Here is an 18,280-nt window from a genome sequence, read left to right as displayed (position 1 = left end):
ACTATGAGGATTAATAACCAACAAATGCATTTGTTTACCCATTGCTTTTGTGTTCTATACTTACAACAAGCCTCAAACTAAAATGCCAAAGAACGTAAAACTGTTTTATACTATGTGCATGGCAAAAATATCTGATACGACCATGTAAAACTACTCATACATGCAAGTCCTGCATTCAAAATGTTACTTAAATGAATCATAATTAGGAAAATGCAAAGCAAACATATATCCCCAATGACTTGTTGAGTTCGTAGAAGGAAAGGGTGGCATGAAAAGATTCAATCACAATAGAAATTGGAAATGATGTTTAATTAATTCAACAACTGAATTGAAATAAGAAGTTTCTTTAACCTTTTTTTTTAAATGATTGGTTACAGACAAATTAATTAATTAAATTATTTCAGATAGCTTGTTAAAAACCTTTTTAAATGACTGATCTCTTTGGTGTCTGGCGCCTACTCACAATTATTTCCAGTCATGGCATAAATAATGAGCACACAACTGAAATCAAAATTCAGTTTAATGAGTTAAGAAGGAAATGCTTTGAGATCTGAAGCCACACATAGTCCATTCCTCAGATTTATGAAGAAACGAAGTGGATCCTCCTCGGTTGTTGAACTGTATTTTTCTTTTTTACAGTATTTGGAAATATGTTTTCACTGGTTTTCCGGCTTCCTTCATGCCAGATGGGCGAAGTTCACCACAAAGGACAGTTCATGGACTCACAATCAGAGAGAAGTCTAAAAAAGACAACTTAGCATTTTTCCTGTGATGGATGACTTGCTTGGTGCTATGTGCGGCTTGCCTCCATCCGTCTCTCATTTCAAGTGTGGTGAACAGAAATTATTTGTTGAATGTTTAAGAAAAGCAGAATCATTACAGTCCACATTTAATATCCTCCTGATAGTTTCCATTTTCACTTCCTTGGGTTAATCTCGGGTCCGTTTGTTCAGAAAGTGTTCAGGGTAGTTTCCACCAGCAGCTCTATAATAAAGAGTTCAATCAAGGGAAACACGTCCCATCAGTTCTGTTTCCAAACATGCTTCAGTCTGAAACAGGAAGCTGATAAAGACTCTGTGAGATTTAGAGTCCAACTGGCTCAGAGTCTTCCTGTTCTGTTCTGATCTGAAGAGAATAGAGAAGAACATGTGATTTTAGAGGTTAAATAGGAACATATGATCAGATTTATGTAAAGCAATTAAATAACAATAACAACAGAACATTATAAAGCTTATAATAAATTGTGTTTAGCGACTAAACTTCCAATAAAAAGAGGCTAAATTAGGCGTTCAAAAAGAGTCTGTGCTGGAGTTGAAGTTTAACGATGTTTCATCCAATCCATAAAGCCTAACATATCGCAGCCTAGTTCACCCGGCAAGTCTAAAAAAGCCTCATATACTTTTAAATAGTAAACCAAGTACCAAGAGACCCCACCCAGGTGACAAACACTGGAAGTGATGATAAGAAAATACAATGTGTGCAGTCAAGTAATGATAATAATGAAAATAATAAACACATTGTGCTTTACATTACGGACGAATGGTTGGCAAGGGCACTTCCAATAGAAAAGCAATATTTGTATTCCTTTGGAAAAACACACTAAGTACCATTTTTTATTAGATTTCCAACAGCAAGGCAATATAAAACTCAAAGTATGACAGTTTTACGTACCATGGTCTTACATAAGTTGGAGCCTCTACAAGCCAAGACATACAATGGACGTTTAAACCGCATTTTACAACATTATCTTTGTTTGGAAAATCCCAGTTCGACCTGTATATGTATACACTAGTCTTGGCAGGCATTGAATAACTTATAATAAACAGACTCCTGCCGCGCTATATTCACTCATTCCCCTTCGAATGTGAGGGTAGTTCATGAGAAGGTCTCAGATAAATTAAAATGTAATCCAGTGTTTACACTCGTATGTTTGGAAACAGTTGTATTCTCGACATCAAGCCGTGTTCATTAAGGACGTATTATTACACATTTGTATTCTGTGTCTCTGTCTCCATGCTTCAATGTTCAAAAAGCTCTTTATGTTTCTCATACTGCCTGTGCTGCAGCAGCTCTTCTCACCCTCTGTCTGAAACCAGAGCCCAGTCTGCTCTGATTGGTTAGCTGTTCGGCTCTGTTGTGATTGGTCAACCCCTTAGAGATATCCCGCCCCTTAGCCTATCACGTACAATGTGTCGGAGCGCTAGTCAATAGCAGCACAAGTGTTACACAGTGATGTCACTATGATACAGAAGTAAACAAAGGAGTGCAATTGGGGCGTTTCAGGCAGGAGGGGTGCTGATTTTAGCCTTTGCACACCCTTAACATGCACATACACCTAAATAACACACTAAATGAAAGGGAAAACCACAAACAGCATAATAGGGCCTCTTTAAAATGTTCCTATTTGAGGTTATTTAAGACCCTTATCTTTTTAACTACCGGATTAAATCAATTTATAATGTTGAATAGAAGTTGACATAATAGAATCAGATTCTTGACAAGCCCGAGGAAACCTTAAATGTTGTGCATTATTCATTCATTATTAGTCAGATTGTTCATATCATTATGTCATGTCAATTCTCTATCCTCATTTCACCCTGAAGGTCAAGTCAGACTCTATCATCAAAGAAGGGCAAGAACCAAGAAAAATACAAGTATATAAAAAGCAGTGGTTCAGTGGCCGCATTTAAAAGTCTTTGACAAAAGTTTATATAAGTCTACAAGAACTCCAAGATCAACAAAGCTATTTGAGTCCGGAGAGAAGAGTTGGAAGGAGTTTCAGCGTCTGGATCCAGAAAACCTTCACTGCAGCCACATTTATAAAGGAGACTCCCATTTAACGCAGTCCAAAGAAAATATGCAGAGAATGACATTTAAAGATGCTTAATTTCTCACCTCAGTTAATCATAAAATTCATAAAAACCTCCAGAGTTGCTGAAACCCTCAAATGTGTCGTGATTTTTATGATGAAAGTAAAATAATCTGTTAAACATGAACTCTGGAAGACCTAAAAAAACCCATCAAAAAGCATATAGTCACCACTTCCACACCCGTCGTCCAGTGTGTGGTTGTGTAGTTTATGAAGTGCAGTTGTACTGTTGGTATCATAATGATAGGGACGGCTGCTGGTGGCTTTATGGCATCTTTTTGAATGCTGAAACCTTTTGAATGGAGGATTTGTGGAGTGTGCTGCACTTGCTTTCATCCTTCTCCCATCTGCTCACTCCCATATGATGTATTGTTCTGCTTTTAAAGAAGGCTTCTTATTAAACATATTTAAAGCTGAAGGCAAATCAGTAACTTCCAATGAGACTCAACTGTTTGAAAAATGTGATTTCCGTAGAAAAACTGCATATTTTATTTATCTAATCAGACGTTAGCGTGGGATACTTCAAGGGACAACGCATATTGAAGTCATGTTTGTTTTTTAAAGCTGAAATCTTGGTGATAATGTTCAAACTACAGCCGCAAAGATGGAGCATTTAGAGTAGTATTTCCGAAGTAGGCTGTTATTTAAAACTCTTATTTTTTAAAATGTGTCTGCTTTCCTGAACCAGAAAGCATTAAGTCAGTGAATCACATAATATGTCTTTTAATGAATGTGATAAAGTTCATGATCTTCATATTTTATATTTAGTCATTCCTGTTTCACTCAATATTTGCATTTTTTGCTCCATTTTTGGTCTCCACCACCAACTCCTGAATGCTATTAAATATGAATGCTTTGTCGTCTACGTACACTGGGTGTATCAGAACAGATGTTAGCAGTAGTACTACCTATCCTCCTTACAAACAAAACAAAGAGGCTAAAAACCACTGTCAAGCTGCAGATTTGGGTCATTATCGTGCAGAGTTTTCTCTTTGTGTTGATATTTTAAATAATCATAATTAGTGTTTATAGTTTATCCGTAAAACCAGGTTTGATTTAGAACTCCTTTCATGAGTTTGTACCTTAGACAACGTTTAGTTTTACTGATTTAAAAGGTCAACCTCATTCAAATTTAAATGAGAGTATTGTAAGAGACGGGATTTAATCTTAAGGCAGTAATAAATTAGACTCATTTGATTCTCAGCCTTCTTAATATGTGCCTTAGATATCCACAAACCTGTCAAGATGCACAATATGGATTCATTTATCACCTTTAAACTGAAACATCCAGACTAAATGTCACAGTCTTCAAAGATAATATGCTTCACATATCTCGGGATGATAGTGTCCGCAGCCTCTGGGTTTGATGTCTACATATGGTCATATGTGGGATGAGCTTTGTGGGCTCCCTTGTATATCTTCCAGATATCCCGGTGCATGTTTTAGTTCAAACTGTCAGAGCAGCTGCCGGGAGCGTAACTCACCGACATCAGAATATTACCTCTCATTGCCTCTCCGTGCTGCCATTAAGATGGCTTCTTTCGTAGTCCAGCTGGCACAGGATCATGTTGTTCTTGAGAAAAAACTTGTCTCCCACGCAGAATCTGCAGAGAGGGAATATATAAATATGGATCTGAATCATGAGGTCCCGGTGGAGCATCTCAGGCAAAATTAATCTTGCATGATTGCTTGCTGATTAACTGTCTTTAACTCCTAAAGGGGTTAAAAGTGCAGTAAACTTTCTGCTTACAATGCACCGATGGTATGCTCGTAATGACCGGTGAGCTCACTCACTAGTGCACCTCTAAGATAAGTCAACTGAATTTGATCTCCCCGGCTAATTGCTGCCCTAATCTTACCTCTGGCGGCAGAGCTGACAGGCGAAGCAGTCTAAATGGTAGACGTTGTCTCTGGCTCTCATCACCATCTCAAAGGCAGGGATCAGTTTACTGCAGGCTGCACAGTTCCCCGTCACCCCAAAGAGCCTGCAGAGGGGAAGAGGGCGTCAAGCAGACCTGTTGTCTGTACACACATAAAATACATTTCAGCTGAGAGCTAAAGAGGGAGAAAGACACTGAAATATCAGCGGGAAAGTAGTTCAACAACTGCATTACCTACAGATTATTACTGGATTATTGCTGCTGCTGCTGCTGCTAATGCAGAGCTTGCATCATATTGTATGGATTTTGTACGTAATTAAGAGCAGCCAAGCGGGAGGAAACATTCCCTGTAGCCCCTTGAGTGGAGTAGGAGTAGGATACATTTCCTTTGGGGTATGAACCACATATCAAAGAAATCTATCCAGTAGTTGTGGAGACATTTTATCAAAAACCAAACATCTAGTGAAGACTCTTTATGATGATCACAGCCACAGTCGCCCCCTGAATACAAATGTTTTCGTATTCAGAAAAACTGAAACTGGGGGACGGTTTTGTTTTCTGTTTGATTTCTTTCCTTCAGTGTCTTTTTGTATTTGTTTGAGGCGTTAGAGGGATTGTTTTGTTTTGTAACCCAAGCTTCTTTGTGCTTTGTTTACATAACGTTTGTATAAAGCTAGTTCGGCCATGCATGCATCTGAGTCCTTGTTTGTTAGCTATGCTAGCTAGCCAATGGCCGCTCTGAGATAACATCACTTTATTTCATATCTTCACTTACTGCTACTACTGCTGCTTTTGTTTTTACCCATAACTTTTTTAATTTTGTGAACATGTGCTTGCCTTTTTACATCACATGTAAGCCTATACTTTCTACTTTAATCCGCACTGTACCTCTGATGCTGTAACTCTGCAACAATTCAAATTCATTTCAGTGACACTTTTGTCTAGAGCGACTGAACAATTGCAATCAATACAAATTCAGAACAGCAAGAGCCGTGCATGTACAAAGCTTCAAATAAGCCAGATCCCATTTTTATCATAAATTCCCTTTTTTTGAATAGCACGGTTGCCATTGTTATCCATGTTCTTGCAGTTAGCATCGTTAGCTGCATGCTACAAACTTGTATTACCTTTCCTTTCACTGTGCCAGAACAGTAAACACATCTGGGCTGCAGACATGTATCAACTAGTATTATCTATTGGAAATATTATACATAATTAAGGATTCATGCGTTCACCTAGTTTCAGAGAGAGCTTGCATCACATGTAAGAGCATTTTTAGAAAGTATGTGAGCATGGCTAATTGAGGCTCCATTGGTGTATATGATGTGATTAAAGTGTTAGAAATGCAGAATAATCTGAGTGTGAACACTCACATGTTGTAACGATTGCTTCAGTAATGCAGGATTGTTTTGGTCTCTGTTATAAACACATTTCTGTTGTTGCTGCAGGAAACTTTAAATGCTTCCCTTCCTGTGAACCAGGGGATTTCTGTGTCAAATGTAATAGCTTTCATAAGCTGGATATCACTTTTCCATTATATCAGCTGCTGATAGAGAGCAGCACAAATAGGATTCACTGATATGAAAATGTCAAGTTTTATATGGAAATGTCACTTACTTTAAGTGCCAAATGGGGGATTCAGTCTACTCTGGCACTTTTCTTAAACTAACAATTTATCCAACACATTTGAACTGAATGTCCTCAAGCTACCTGAGAACAAACCCTGTGTTGTGTTTAAATGCTCAGAGCTGACCAGCCGCAGATTGCTTCACCTCTCATTCACCTCAAGAACAAACAGCTTCCAAAGACTCTGACAGGCATAAAAACGTTCTCATTGCAGAGGTGGAGAGTAACTAAGTACATTTACACAAGTACTGTACTTGAGGTACCTTTACTTTACATTTTAATACTACTGTATACTTCCACTTTACTACATTTCGGAAGCCAATTTTAATCCACTATATTTATTTTACAGATATTGACACACAATACTAAGGAGAGACTTTCATAATATGATTATTTGGCATGATGAACCATCCAACCTTATGTTTAAGTAAGTAAAACCATGACTCAGTTAACAGGAAATGAATAACAATGAAAACGTTTTCGCTCAAAATTATTTCACAGTTTTTTTTGAGATTTTTCTGCAATGACTACTTTTACTCCTCTTACGCTAACCTCATTTAAATACTTTCACTTAACTACCATTCTCGATGCAGAACTTTTACTTGAAGTTGAGTGTTTAAACAATGGGGTATAATTACTTTTACTCAAGTAAAGAATCTGAATAATTTTTCCCCCACTGCCATATTCCAGTACCTAAAAGGGGATTTGGGAGGACTAGCTATGAACAACGACATTCGTAAAAAAGAAGGAGGGTGGAAATAGAGCATGTGTCTCCCAGAGCTCGGGAACACAAATGAAAGATCGTCATCAAACGAGTGACCAACACGGGAACAAAAGGGAGTCCTAATTAAGCGAAATGTTCTGATCTAACGAGGCCGAGTCCCGAGCAGGCACCTGGTGGGTTTTTTTCCTCCTCCTTAACGAGGCTACGCAGCTCAATGCTAATTCTCTACTAATGGTCCAATTAAAAGAAATCACATGGTTTTAATCCTGCTCTTCAAAGGCTTTTGGTCTGCACCCTCATGATGATGAGGAAAACAGGAGGCAATCTAGCCAATTTAACTGTCAAAAGGGGTTTTAGTCTCTTAAGTGCAGCGCAGCTAATGAGAGACTTAGCTCCAACCAAATCCAGCTGGATTGTACATGAGACTAACACATGAGTTCAGCAATGTGGCTGAGATATCAGGAGTTCTCCTGCTGACCTGACGTCGTTATTTCAGGAAAGAAAAGGAAGGCTACATAACTCTCACAGGGGCCGTTAGAGTTTGGGTTAGTAAGAAAGTGTTGTCATATAGATTCAGGGTCAAAACACTGAGTTGTATTTAAAACATACTTATTCATACATTGATTTGATTTACAGGCATTAGAGATCAGGTTTACCATCTTAAACATGTCTCTTTATGTGAAGAGTTTCTAAAGGGTCTCTTAAGTGATATGACCCTCCTGCCCCCATTGAAACGGAAGGTAATTTAGGAAGACACTCCAGAGTGATGTTTTCTTAACTTAAAGATATAGTTAACCAGAACTTCAGAAGATGATACCAGTAAACATGTAGCCAGGAGACAGTTAGCGTAGCTTATTTAAGTGTAAAAGAAAGGGGATAACAGCCTCCTTTCTCTAAGGCTATCGGCTAACACGCACCTGTTATGATCACAAAACACATCATTATGTGTCTTGTTTGTTTAAAAATGTGTAAAAATGCAACCCTATCTCCTACAGAATTACATCCCTACTGCTAAACTGAAACATAATATGTCTGGGATTAAGGGATGCTATTTTAAACACATGGTGAGCAATGCAAATGTAAAAAAAAGTGAACTACTAAAAAGGAACTGCTCAGTTAGGTTGAGCCAAAAAATCATGATTGGGTTATAAAAAGGTAGGTTGATGCGTTATTTAACTTGAGGATGATTAACTTGTATACTGAATCCATAATCAGGGGCCAAATATCTTTCCCTCAAATAGTAATGGAGGATTCAGTTCAGTTGTATTGGAATGACATTTCCAGGAGGACAGGCTAAAAAATGACAATTCAGAAAAAACACTCCAGGAATTTACTGATCCTGGCCAAAACACAGTCAAATAAATATCCCCACCTTTAAATGACGATAAACAGACCCAACGCTAGCTGTTCCCCTCTGTTTCCACTCTTTATGCTAAGCTAAGCTAACAGAGTGCTGGCTGGAGTTTCAATCCTCTTATCTAACTCCATGGAAGACAGAAAATGAAAGTATTTCCGAAAAAGTTTAAAGCTAATCCTCAACATGTTTAAACCATGGGATCGTTGCATTATTAAATGAGTGTTTCTGTACTTACTTTACGCTAGCTTCACCATGTATTGTCTTTTTTTCCCTTCGATTTCAAACCTTTAATGTCTAAAGATTGGCATCAAAGGTCAGTTAGAAGATTCAATGAGCATAGAACGAAGAGCAGAAGTATGTAAATGTTTTCTTTTTAATACATGAATCTGGAACCAACCATAAGTCCAACCACAATATAAAATAAAGCCTCTTCATGTATCATAAGGAAGAAAACTTTAGTACTGTGTCCATTCATGTCTTCAATACAAACTGCAGTACAAGTATGATGACTCAAGTGAAATAGCATATTAAATCATGGGTAAAACATGCTTGCACTTGTTGTGAAGTAGCTCTAAGAAACGTGACACACCTTGTGAGGTTTTCACAAAAAGCTTTACTGAATTAGCTAAAGGGTTCGGCAGAGTTTAATCCGAGTTGACCAAAGATAGACATGCTCATCTTTCTTCAGGGGGTTAACCGGAAGCTGTTGAAATACATACATGTGTTTAAGTTTCTCATGCAAAATCTTGTCTTCCTACTTACAGCTGTCCTTGTGTGAGTTACAAATCTGCACGCTTTCCTTTTTCAGTTTCTGCATTTTCAGTCTCTCTGATATCCTACATTATCAGACTGTTCATCCCGAGTGGATCTACAGCCTGCTTCCTCTAGCTCGTTCCATCTTGTACTCTATCTAGTTCAACATTATTTAACATACTGCAAACTCTGCACTTCACTTGTATGATGGCAACAGCAGTTTTTAAGATTTGTTTTCAAACTGCCTTATCTTTTCTCTCTTTAAAGGAACAGTATATATGAATTACTCACCTTGCATTGCACATCCTACCCTGAAGACAACTTTTTTTTTCTTGCATGCCTTTACGGTACACACTTCTGCATGAGGGTTAATGATGAGTAAAGCCCCCACGAAGCCATGTTTTAATTGGTTGGGGTTTTAGTGAAAATGCATGTGTTTGGTAAGTAATAAGCATAGGACTGCATAAATACGACTTGGATTAAACGGCTCAAGTTGTGTGAGAGTTTGTAAATGGATATCTTGATACTGTTTAGCTTGTCATAAACACATCCCCCTTTTACTTTAGATCAAGACTTGTCTCCATTTTTTTTCTTTCGCTTATCGAGGAAGCGTGGAAGGTAGTTGAGGATGAGTATTGATGTATAAAAGGTCATTCTAGGAGTGTAGGACTCCTTTAAGTCCAGAAACACCTGTAGAAGGCTTCATAAATACAACGTAGCTGTGCATAAGCCTTTGAATCTTGAGTCTTACCTGAGGTAGTCCCTGCGGCAGAGGATGAGGTTGGCCCGGGTGTAGAGGGTGGAGCCGACCCGGCCCAGGCGGCAGTCGCAGCAGGAACACTTCAGACAGTCCTCGTGCCAGAACCGATCCAGCGCCTGCAGCATGAAGCGGTCCCGGATCTTCCGTTACAGCCGGCACATCCACGAGGTTTCTCTCTGGACTGGAGGGACACGAGAGACACACCTGTGAGGAAACAGCAGAGAGACAAAGATGGAGAGGTCAATCAGAAAGCTGAACATGATTAACAACTGTAGGGATATTGAAATAGATATCAAAGAAATTACAATAAGCTTAATACAGGGCACAAGAAGCAATCAGACTGTTTAGTTAAGTGAAAGTACCAGTACTACAGTCTAAAAATACTCAGTTACAAGTAGAAGTCTTGCATTTAAAATAGCACTTAAGTAAAATGAATAGCATCAAATACTTTATTTACCAAAAGTTAAAGAAGTCGTGCGGTATGTTGGCACCATATATATGTTATTATTATTTACTTTATTTATTGATGCATTAATGTGTTCATCACTTCAATGTTGCACTTGATAAAGGGTAGCTTAACCTATAGTAATATATATTAATGATTTGTATTGTGTATTTAGAATCTAAATCTGCAAAGTAGCTAGTAACTAAATCTGTTAAAGAAATGTAGAATAATAGAAACAACAAATGTTACTGGTATATTTCTTTGAAAACTATACATTGCTTCACATTTCTTTATTACTGCTTGGCAAATAGGAAATGTGCAACGAAGAATGTAGAGGAGTATAGGCATAAAGTGGCATAATGTAAAAGTACTCAAGTAAATAATTGTATCCCACCACAGGAGGAGATACAATGCTATGAACACATGTTATAAAGTCATTGTGTTATATCACACATTACATCTTACAGTTAATGCCAACTGCTCTACCCTAAATAGGACAATAACACTGGGGGAAATGTCATTGAGGTCATTAGCTAGACTCTATGATGTCTTAAATTAACTTTGGTTCACCCATATGAACCCTATATCAGTGTAAAATAATAACAAACAGAAATTGAGGACAACATAAAACCATAGTAAGAACACAGCAGTAGTTTCCTGTTGTTAAAGAGTCATTATTAATTTAACTAAAACTATTTCACAGACATTCAAATCCATTTTCTGCCATCTTAATGTTAATTCATTCTTGCTGCACAGTTACACACAACCGATCAGTGCTCGAAACCCTCTCTGCTGTCCTACATAGAAAAGGGGAGTAAACGCTAAACAGATCTCAGTGCTCAGTACTTACTCTCCTCCTTGTCCAGCACCATGCTTTCTGGGAAAAACAACAATCCACCAACAGGAGATAACACCCCGAAGAGCGATTAGAAAACAGGGGGCTCAAACTTCGCGACTCATTACTCCGAAAAGAGAGGAGAAACCGCCACTGAGACGCGTTTTCTGGGTCTTGAAATGAATAAAAATAGCCCGTAGGATGGATGCAAACTGCGTCCCCGGGTATCACCTTGCCAGCAGGAGAGATGTGCTGAAATCCGGAGAGGCTGTGCGTCTTATAGGAGCTGATGTCAGTGCAGAAGCATGTGTGTGTCTGCAGGCTGCGGCTCTGCGAACTGAACCTCCTCTCACTCCTCCTCCCTCTGCACAAAAAACTCCCACAGTCAAATGGTTGTTTTTTTTTTCAACGCTGCGTGCTAATTATATAAAGTCATTATGCTCAGATCTGATAGTGCCCACCCCCTCCCTCTCGGAATCAATTATTCAATAGACAGTCACACACCAGGACGGGCCTGAGGTGCTTTAGAATGAGCTTATTCAACTCCAAGGACACCAATTATCTCCAGGGCGCCATGCAGGCACAGCACCGGCTCTCTGCACGACAGATGCAGCCCTATACCGGGGGTTTGTATCAGTGTGTTCATGGCTTTCTGTGCACTTTGTGTCTTCTTTCTTCTTCTTTGGGATTCACAGAGGTGGAAGCAGTACCCTTATCTTGTACTCAAGTAGAAGAACCAGAGTGCAGGAATATTCTGTTGCAATTACAATGTTACTCAAGTCAAAGTAGAAAAGTATTAGCCTAAAAATATACTTAAAGTAGTACAATTTCTCCTATAATTATTGATGCACTAGAGTGTTGTCAAGGCCTGTAGGGTAAGAAGAACACACAGTAGTACAAAAGGCCCTTAAAGGAAAGTGTGTCACGCAATTCTGTGATATTACAGGCCTAGATATTTGTGATTTATAGACAGAGTTATTATAAAGACAGTGTTGGAAGAAGATCTTTTACTTACTGTTACAAATAAAAGGGGGCAGACACCTTCTCCATTTTGAAAGAGTAGGGTTAAGACTTTCCTTTTTGATAAAGCTTATAGTGAAGGCCCATAATTTATCTGCTATTGGCTCAGATTGCCGTGGAAATCTTACTTCTCTCTCCTCTTTCTCTGTCCCTGTATGCTTTCATGTCCTAAATCTGCAAGTTTCTAACCCAGCTTCCCCAGAGTTTTTGATGTCGGGTCATCCGGCCATTTTAATGGTATTCTTTAAATGCTAACCTGCAAACATAATTAGTTTCAGATCATTTCAATGTTTACTGTCACCCTTAACATTGTATATGAAATAACAACTAAATCCATGCATTATTATATTCCACTAACATTAGTTTATTGGTTATATTCCAGTTTTAAAATGTTTGTGAAAGAGCTCCACTTCATGTTACCTGCTGGTGTCCAAACCATCTAAACTGCAAACCAGGAAGTGAGAGCTCCCAATGGGCTTTAAAGTGGAGGGGAGTCAGACCGTACCAATACCATAAGACTGGAGGGGTGGAGGTTTCATTGTTTTGGGGAATAGTCTTTTTAAATATGTTAAACATACTTGAAATATTTCCGTTTGACTACCATAGTAAAAAGGAATTTGAAAACGTTTGTCATTAATGCAAAAAATAATTAAGTATTGTCTTAATTAATTATGGACTAACTTTGGCATTTGAGGAGTTAGCTTGAAAGAAAGAGGAAGCTGCTTCTCATGGGGAGTTTGACTGTCTTTGTATCCCTTCATTGACCAATTACATTCATTTTGGAATCTACAAAACAGTGAATATCCTCACACAACTCCTCTTCAAAACAATCATTTAGTTTGTTATCTTTTTCTTCTTCTCTTCTGCAGACTAGCTAGATGTGCACATAACATTAACTGGACCAGTAGGGGCTGGCGTGTGAAGCAAAACAGGACCATGAGCAGTTGGTAGCTTGCTAAGTTTGCAGTCTTTGCTAAACATAATGTAGCCTATGTTGGGCTTCACTTTTTTCCCTTTAGACATGCACGATCACAAGGATGGTAATCGACACTCGTAGAGCCCTGGCATGGAAAGTTTAGATTTGCCAAGCTAAATCCTTAGCAGCAGCCAAGATAAAAAGTTATATTCTTATTAAAATACCCCCTCAGACTACCAGGGCCATCTGTTATCAGTCGCATAATAAAGAAATAGCATTCAATCTAAATAGGAACTCACTATTGGGTCCTAGAGTTGCTGTAAGTCACTATATCGAGGATTTAGGAATCAAAACACCACAAACTATCCTAAGGTCATTATTTAAAGTAAATCTTTATCCCCACAGACACTTCATTAGTCTCTGCGGATAGATTATTGGAACGGTATAGAGAGTATAAGGGGGGGAATTTCAAGGCCAGTCCATAAACAACCCTGCATCCTGCTTTTCCAAATAGATCACCCGCGCCTAAAATCCTCCTCATTAGAAGCTGTGGAATAAACAACTGTTCTAACATGGCCCCTGGATCAGGTCACACTAATTAACCAGCACCATCGACCGACAATTCCCTCATTATCCGCCCTCTCATCTGATCGCATATAGGCCGTCAAGACAGCTAACGATCAACCGACTAATTAATCAGCTGATGAGGTGCAAGTGAAGCTCCGGGTTCCCTCTTCATTTGCCAGACGCATGGGAGCTAATTAGTTCAATTATTAATGCATCTAATTAAATAGTTTCTCTGGGTAATCATGGTGCGAGTCTGCGGTGATAAATGGGTCCCTCTCCTGCATTACACCCCTCTTGTCCTTCATTTTGACGTGCTTTAAACTGTAGTGCAATGCTAAACTCTACAGCTCTTCACAGGCCCAGACCCCATTAGGCTAATTGCGCTAAAAGCAGTCTGTGGCTGACATTAAAGGTGAGCTGTGGTTTGGGCTCTAATTAGCAGTCTGTGAGAATGGGAAGCCTTTTTCTTTTCTTTTTTTATCTGGGGCCATCTGCTGCGGTTTGCCTCGCCGTCATGTCCTCTGTGTGAAAAGGGCAAAATTTAGGCGGTGTTTTGTGTGGAAGGGCAGTTTGTCAGATATAATGCCACCAGAAGCCATTTCATACAGATGCATTTAGATTAGAGGATACAAGAAAACCAGTTGCAGTTTGAAGCAACAAGGCCTTATGGTTTTGCATATGAAACCACAGAGCTCCTGCTTCTTTTTCCCATCTGTAACTCATCCAGTCTCTCTTTCAAACCTTTAAAGCAGAATTGGTGATTGTTGGAACAGTTGAAACACTAACACAGACGGGTTGGATTAGTTTTTTTTGCTGGTGTTGAGTTTGAATAAAGTTTAACAATAATATAAAATAACTCATGTCTGACCGGAGTCTGGTGGCTTTGAGGTGAACATATCGATTGTATGTTTGGTACGAAAATAATTGAAATTAAAAGTGAAAATCCCTGTTGATTTGATGCATTATTCACTGTAAAACGTGTCGCAGCATAGCGTTGAAAAAGGGGCGAAAATGAACCAGGGTGTCATGTTTCCAACTGCAGAGTCATTCGTCCCGGGAATGAATGCCGATTGTAACCTTTCCCACAAAAAGACAAAAAACAGATGTGTGAAGGGTTTTTTTGTCCAGCGGGAAAGGGGCTCTGGTGGACATTTTACCTGTTTGACATCAGCATGTTAGCTCCAAGAACACGCAGAACTGTGTGTTTTGTTCCCGGACAACTGAGGAAACTCAATCATCTGCTGAGAACAATGTGATATGGCCAAAAGCTCAAGAACAAATGAGTAAGAAGACCCTGTGATGAGAAGGGTCAATAATTAAGTGGCAAGCTCAAATTCTGTCAGTTAATTGACAGGAGGAAAATGTCACTTAAAGAGGCCCTATTGAGCTTTAAGGGGGTTTTCCCTTTCCTGTACTGTGTTATGGTTTGTGTGCATGTAAATGGTCTGCAAAGGCTGAAATCCCAAAGTTTCCTACGGGATTAGTTCTGTAACAGAGTGACATCATTGCGTAACACTCGCATATTTTATATTGTTGAAGAGGATTCAATTGAGGAAAACACAAATAACGTTTGTTCATTGAATTTGTTTTGCCTTCTGGACAAAATGGCACTGAATGCATCCTTTTGAAAGGAGATAAATAAGGCTTTGTAATATCGTCATGAAGAAAGGCGCAAGAGCAGAGGATTAAAACACTTCTCATTTTAGCTTCACCAGTGAGGTTTGACTGATTTAGATAAATCTGCACCTGATCTCCTGAGAGGTTGGACCAGCAGGGGGAAGATTGTTTGTTCTCATCCCTCAACAGGCTGGGAAAATCTGGTGTAGAAAAGCAAAGTGTTTACATGCTGCTGTTGTGCCTTTGAGCAATACTGTTGTTGTGAGAAACTGAGAAACTAATGAAGATTCGTTGTGGCTGTATTGAGCATTTGGGATGGATGGTAGAGGTGAGAACGATGTGTATTGTGTCATCAGACAACTAAAAGACGGTTGTTTGATTACAGAGTTGCTCCTGTTAGTGTTCAGATCTGCAATGAAAAAAAACTGTAGACATCAAAGGAATTGTTGTTTCCAAACCTAAACCTGATCGAACTGCTTGTTGATCATTCACTGTGTTACAGTAGCCTCATTTGGGACGGTTCAGGCTAATTGATTAGTAGGCTGACATTAAATAGAAGGGGCAAACACACCTGATCAAGTCACACAGTAGTAAACAAATAGGTAGCATTATGATAGCAAACAACGCTTTAATGCTTCCTGAAAATCAAATGTTCCTTAAAGTATTTGGAAACAATATAATGTGAAAATGGTCAAACAATTACAATTCAAATCAAATGAAAACAGCTGAAGTGTTCCTACTGAAACATTCTGTATGTTTTCTTTATGGTTTCAAGAATATATCCTTTCATCACTAGCCTGTATGATTTTCTTTGAGGTGACATCTTTTTTTTGGGCTATATACTGTGTGTCACGCTGCATGAGTGCACACAGTGATTGCTCGCTGGATGAAATATGCTGCATCTGAAGAGCTTGTTTCTACTCCCTGAAAAATGTGATGCATCCTCTGTTAAAATAAGAATAAAAGCTACATTCAAACTGTATTTTAGTCGAGTGTCATGAGCAAATTCCTCGCTTACTCACATCTGGATCATCTGGCTCATGTTGGCGTTGATTGAATGTAAAGCACCTTTTCTGAAAGGAACCACATGTAATCTTTTTCATATGTTTTTGGAATTATTTGGGGTCTACTTCCATTCAGTCTCCTGTTACAGTAAATGTGATGTCCTGCTGTCTGTGCGCTGAATACTGCTTTGTAAGATGTCGGTATCTTCTTGCAGTGACGCTGCCAGAACTCTGCAAAAGAAGGGAATCTGATAAAGAGCTCGATGTCACAGCGATGCCCTCTAAAGCTCTTAGTGATGCTGAATCATAGCATCCCTTTAATCTCACAGCAGGAGGAAAACAATCAAATAAATGGTGACTGAAGTACATGCAGAAGCTTCAGTTTAGGGGGTCATTGATTCGGGGTATGTCAAAGGGGCCTTATTAAGGGTTTCCCTTTCCTGTTGTGTGTTGTATAGGTTTTAGTGCATGTAAATGGTCTGCAAAGGCTAAAATCCCAAAGTTTCTCCCCCGCACACTCCTTTGTTTACTTCTGTAACATAGTGACATTCCTATGTAACAATCAAGCTTCTATTGGTTAGCGTTCCAACACATTGCCCGTGACAGGCTTAGGGGCGGGACACCTTTAAGCGGTTGACTAATCACAACAGAGCCGACCAGCCATCCAATCAGAGCAGACTGGGCTCTGGTTTCCTGCAGAGGGTGAAAAGAGGGGGCTGCAGCACAGGCAGTATGAGAAACATAAAGAGCCTTTTGAACATTAAAGCATGGAGACATGTCCCAGTAGAGACACTAAATACAAATATGAACCACAAAATGAGCATCTCTTTAAATGGAAAGCTGCAGGGTTGAAAAAGATGAAGATAGTCATCAAGAAGAAGCAATATCAATCCACATTAGGTATCATTAGCACCACATTATGTTTTAATATCTTCTAAATGTTGTTCATAATTAACTCATCCGTCTATCTTATGTTAATTGGGTCATAGAGGCCCCAGGAAGCTACAGAGCCCCTCTGGGGTGACAGGGTAGAGAAAAACATACTTTATGTGTGAATCTTTTGAAACAGATGAGTAAACCGTGCTCTTCAACTCCTTTTTCATTTCATTTTAAATGTGGACGTTTCAAATCAACGATCAGAAAACTGCATGTTCTTGTTGATTGGACCAGTGACCTCATCCACAAATTAAGTCCATCCGCATTTCACAGTTTATTTCTGTTGTTTCTCTTCATTAAAACACTTTCCATTAGGATCTGTTGTTGAGCGGCCTCAGAGTGAGGTTAACTGTAAAACCACAGCAGGTGTTGATGAGGTGTAGATAATAATCACACAAAAATTCTCATCCAATAGGATTAGAGTTACAATACATTTCATTTTGATTAGGAAATTCAAATTAAACAAGATTTACATTAGTCTTTCTTATGAAAGTAGATTTCAAACGATGAATGATCAACTTGAACCAATGTTTCCTCTTACAGCTGCAGAAAGAGATGCTGAACGTCATGTTTTAGGAACACCTCTATTACCCTCTGTCGATTACGGTTTAAGCAACGTTTTAGTTTTCCTGTTCTTAACATGGATCCATTTCATTTGGAGGTTGTGTTGGAAGTCGTCCAATGGGCTGTCAGTCTGCCTGAGCAGCAGAGTTTGGGATTGCAGTGAGGATGTGCTCACCAGCTGTGAGATTAAGGGGAACTGATCGATGGCCTTTGTGATTGGTTCTCCCCGTCTCCCAGCAGCATCCAATCCCCTCGGTTCAGATGCTTTTCCTCGGTCCAGCCAAAAGCAATTCTTCCTCCATGCAGGGGCCAAATAAGATCGCTGACCTGAAGCTACGAGGCCTCGCTGTGAGCTTCAGTCTCCATCCATCTCCTCAATCCTCTGACAAAAGACAGACAGAAAGGAA

General features: G+C 39.1%; 1 protein-coding gene across 1 annotated transcript; it reads right to left on the bottom strand.

Annotated features, from left to right (window-relative positions):
* Positions 1–290: 290 nt before the first annotated feature.
* LOC134874560 (rhombotin-1-like) lies at positions 291–12,753 on the bottom strand. Its single transcript, XM_063898612.1, is given in 7 exon segments — positions 291–1,125; positions 4,371–4,473; positions 4,729–4,854; positions 9,961–10,114; positions 10,117–10,173; positions 11,265–11,613; positions 12,690–12,753. Coding segments are annotated over 5 exon segments (459 nt in total). The 5' UTR covers positions 11,287–11,613; positions 12,690–12,753; the 3' UTR covers positions 291–1,125; positions 4,371–4,373.
* Positions 12,754–18,280: the final 5,527 nt, after the last annotated feature.

Source organism: Eleginops maclovinus, chromosome 2, assembly GCF_036324505.1.
Source record: "Eleginops maclovinus isolate JMC-PN-2008 ecotype Puerto Natales chromosome 2, JC_Emac_rtc_rv5, whole genome shotgun sequence".
Taxonomy (NCBI): Eukaryota; Metazoa; Chordata; class Actinopteri; order Perciformes; family Eleginopidae; genus Eleginops; species Eleginops maclovinus.
This window is presented reverse-complemented; position numbering and strand designations above follow the sequence as displayed.